This window comes from Oncorhynchus keta, unplaced genomic scaffold (assembly GCF_023373465.1).
Source record: "Oncorhynchus keta strain PuntledgeMale-10-30-2019 unplaced genomic scaffold, Oket_V2 Un_contig_25339_pilon_pilon, whole genome shotgun sequence".
Taxonomy (NCBI): Eukaryota; Metazoa; Chordata; class Actinopteri; order Salmoniformes; family Salmonidae; genus Oncorhynchus; species Oncorhynchus keta.
In genome coordinates, this window is record NW_026284391.1 from 1 (window position 1) to 3,675 (window position 3,675).

A 3,675-nucleotide genomic window follows, 5' to 3' on the forward strand; every position below is an offset into this window, starting at 1 on the left:
AGGGTCAGAGTCAGAGGTTAGGGGTAAGAGTTAGGGTCAGGGATAAGGGTCAGAGGTTAGTGTCAGGGTTAGAGTTAGGGTCAGAGTCAGAGGTTAGGGTAAGGGTTAGGGTCAGGGCTTAGGGTTAGATATTAGGTTCAAGGGTTAGGGGTAAGGGTCAGAGGTTAGGGTCAGGCATTAGGGTCAACGTAAGGGTAATATGTTAGGGGTCAGGGGTTACCTGTTGTCCACCAGTGTCAGTAGACTAGTGGGGTTCCTGATGAGTTTATCCAGGAAGGAGACCAGGCTGTTGAAGTGAGGTCTCTGCCCTCTCTCCTTCTGCCAGCAGTGAAGCATCAACTGGTGCAGAACCCCAGGACAGTCCATGGGGACAGGGAGACGGTAACCCTCCTCTATAGACAGGATCACCTGTAATGTAGAACCACAGGACAGTCCATGGGGACAGGGAGACGGTAACCCTCCTCTATAGACAGGATCACCTGTAATGTAGAACCACAGGACAGTCCATGGGGACAGGGAGACGGTAACCCTCCTCTATAGACAGGATCACCTGTAATGTAGAACCACAGGACAGTCCATGGGGACAGGGAGACGGTAACCCTCCTCTATAGACAGGATCACCTGTAATGTAGAACCACAGGACAGTCCATGGGGACAGGGAGACGGTAACCCTCCTCTATAGACAGGATCACCTGTAATGTAGAACCACAGGACAGTCCATATGGGGACAGGGAGACGGTAACCCTCCTCTATAGACAGGATCACCTGTAATGTAGAACCACAGGACAGTCCATGGGGACAGGGAGACGGTAACCCTCCTCTATAGACAGGATCACCTGTAATGTAGAACCACAGGACAGTCCATGGGGACAGGGAGACGGTAACCCTCCTCTATAGACAGGATCACCTGTAATGTAGAACCACAGGACAGTCCATGGGGACAGGGAGACGGTAACCCTCCTCTATAGACAGGATCACCTGTAATGTAGAACCACAGGACAGTCCATGGGGACAGGGAGACGGTACCCCTCCTCTATAGACAGGATCACCTGTAATGTAGAACCACAGGACAGTCCATGGGGACAGGGAGACGGTAACCCTCCTCTATAGACAGGATCACCTGTAATGTAGAACCACAGGACAGTCCATGGGGACAGGGAGACGGTAACCCTCCTCTATAGACAGGATCACCTGTAATATAGAACCACAGGACAGTCCATGGGGACAGGGAGACGGTGACCCTCCTCTATAGACAGGATCACCTGTAATGTAGAACCACAGGACAGTCCATGGGGACAGGGAGACGGTACCCCTCCTCTATAGACAGGATCACCTGTAATGTAGAACCACAGGACAGTCCATGGGGACAGGGAGACGGTACCCCTCCTCTATAGACAGGATCACCTGTAATGTAGAACCACAGGACAGTCCATGGGGACAGGGAGACGGTAACCCTCCTCTATAGACAGGATCACCTGTAATGTAGAACCACAGGACAGTCCATGGGGACAGGGAGACGGTAACCCTCCTCTATAGACAGGATCACCTGTAATGTAGAACCACAGGACAGTCCATGGGGACAGGGAGACGGTAACCCTCCTCTATAGACAGGATCACCTGTAATGTAGAACCACAGGACAGTCCATGGGGACAGGGAGACGGTAACCCTCCTCTATAGACAGGATCACCTGTAATGTAGAACCACAGGACAGTCCATGGGGACAGGGAGACGGTAACCCTCCTCTATAGACAGGATCACCTGTAATGTAGAACCACAGGACAGTCCATGGGGACAGGGAGACGGTAACCCTCCTCTATAGACAGGATCACCTGTAATGTAGAACCACAGGACAGTCCATGGGGACAGGGAGACGGTAACCCTCCTCTATAGACAGGATCACCTGTAATGTAGAACCACAGGACAGTCCATGGGGACAGGGAGACGGTAACCCTCCTCTATAGACAGGATCACCTGTAATGTAGAACCACAGGACAGTCCATGGGGACAGGGAGACGGTAACCCTCCTCTATAGACAGGATCACCTGTAATGTAGAACCACAGGACAGTCCATGGGGACAGGGAGACGGTAACCCTCCTCTATAGACAGGATCACCTGTAATGTAGAACCACAGGACAGTCCATGGGGACAGGGAGACGGTAACCCTCCTCTATAGACAGGATCACCTGTAATGTAGAACCACAGGACAGTCCATGGGGACAGGGAGACGGTAACCCTCCTCTATAGACAGGATCACCTGACAGGGAAGAGGTCACAGGTTACACTTGTCAGCATGGAGTGACCATATAGAGTTCCAAATGATGATGAAACTTCCACCTAGCCTATCAGAGAGCAGGATAGATCTACTATTACCATAATGCTAATACCTGTCAGATCTTGTCAGAGTGACTAATGATCCATTTGAGATTTGGCCATAGAACACCATAACTCACATCCTGATTGGACAAGAGGGAATAACAGAACATTAGAACTCACATCCTGATTGGACAAGAGGGAATAACAGAACATTAGAACACACATCCTGATTGGACAAGAGGGAATAACAGAACACCATAACTCACATCCTGATTGGACAAGAGGGAATAACAGAACATTAGAACTCACATCCTGATTGGACATCTCCCAGTAAGGTCTCTCCCCGTACGACATCACTTCCCACATGACGATGCCGTAGCTCCAGACGTCGGAGGCTGAAGAGAACTTCCTGTAGGTGATGGCCTCGGGAGCTGTCCAACGGACCGGGATCTTATCCCCCTGGACAGAGGACAGAAATAAAACCTGGATCACGTCTCAAACAGCAACTAAATAGAGCATTTCTATTAACCAGGACCCTATGGACTGAAGTCTAACCCCTATATAGTACACTTCTATTAACCAGGACCCTATGGACTGAAGTATATCCCCTATATAGTACACTTCTATTAACCAGGACCCTATGGACTGAAGTATATCCCCTATATAGTACACTTCTATTAACCAGGACCCTATGGACTGAAGTCTATCCCCTATATAGTACACTTCTATTAACCAGGGCCCTATGGACTGAAGTCTAACCCCTATATAGTACACTTCTATTAACCAGGGCCCTATGGACTGAAGTCTAACCCCTATATAGTACACTTCTATTAACCAGGACCCTATGGACTGAAGTCTAACCCCTATATAGTACACTTCTATTAACCAGGACCCTATGGACTGAAGTCTATCCCCTATATAGTACACTTCTATTAACCAGGACCCTATGGACTGAAGTCTATCCCCTATATAGTACACTTCTATTAACCAGGACCCTATGGACTGAAGTCTAACCCCTATATAGTACACTTCTATTAACCAGGACCCTATGGACTGAAGTCTAACCCCTATATAGTACACTTCTATTAACCAGGACCCTATGGACTGAAGTCTAACCCCTATATAGTACACTTCTATTAACCAGGACCCTATGGACTGAAGTCTATCCCCTATATAGTACACTTCTATTAACCAGGGCCCTATGGACTGAAGTCTAACCCCTATATAGTACACTTCTATTAACCAGGACCCTATGGACTGAAGTCTAACCCCTATATAGTACACTTCTATTAACCAGGACCCTATGGACTGAAGTCTAACCCCTATATAGTACACTTCTATTAACCAGGACCCTATGGAC

The 3,675-nt window shown here is 48.6% G+C and overlaps 1 protein-coding gene and 1 long non-coding RNA gene across 3 annotated transcripts; both read right to left on the bottom strand.

Annotated features, from left to right (window-relative positions):
* Positions 1 to 220: 220 nt before the first annotated feature.
* Positions 221 to 2,774, bottom strand: LOC127922334 (ephrin type-A receptor 4a-like; the record flags this gene model as incomplete). The annotated part of the gene is made up of 2 exons (XM_052506066.1): positions 221 to 408; positions 2,625 to 2,774. Coding segments are annotated over 2 exons (338 nt in total), but the record flags the coding sequence as incomplete, so codon positions are not given.
* Positions 558 to 1,397, bottom strand: LOC127922333 (uncharacterized). Of its 2 annotated transcripts, none has more exons than XR_008111007.1 (3): positions 1,334 to 1,397; positions 1,050 to 1,191; positions 558 to 692 (listed from the first exon to the last, which is right to left on the bottom strand). It is a non-coding gene; the product is annotated as an uncharacterized LOC127922333 (long non-coding RNA). The 2 variants fall into 2 exon arrangements; XR_008111008.1 differs by lacking the exon at positions 1,334 to 1,397 and adding an exon at positions 1,263 to 1,326.
* Positions 2,775 to 3,675: the final 901 nt, after the last annotated feature.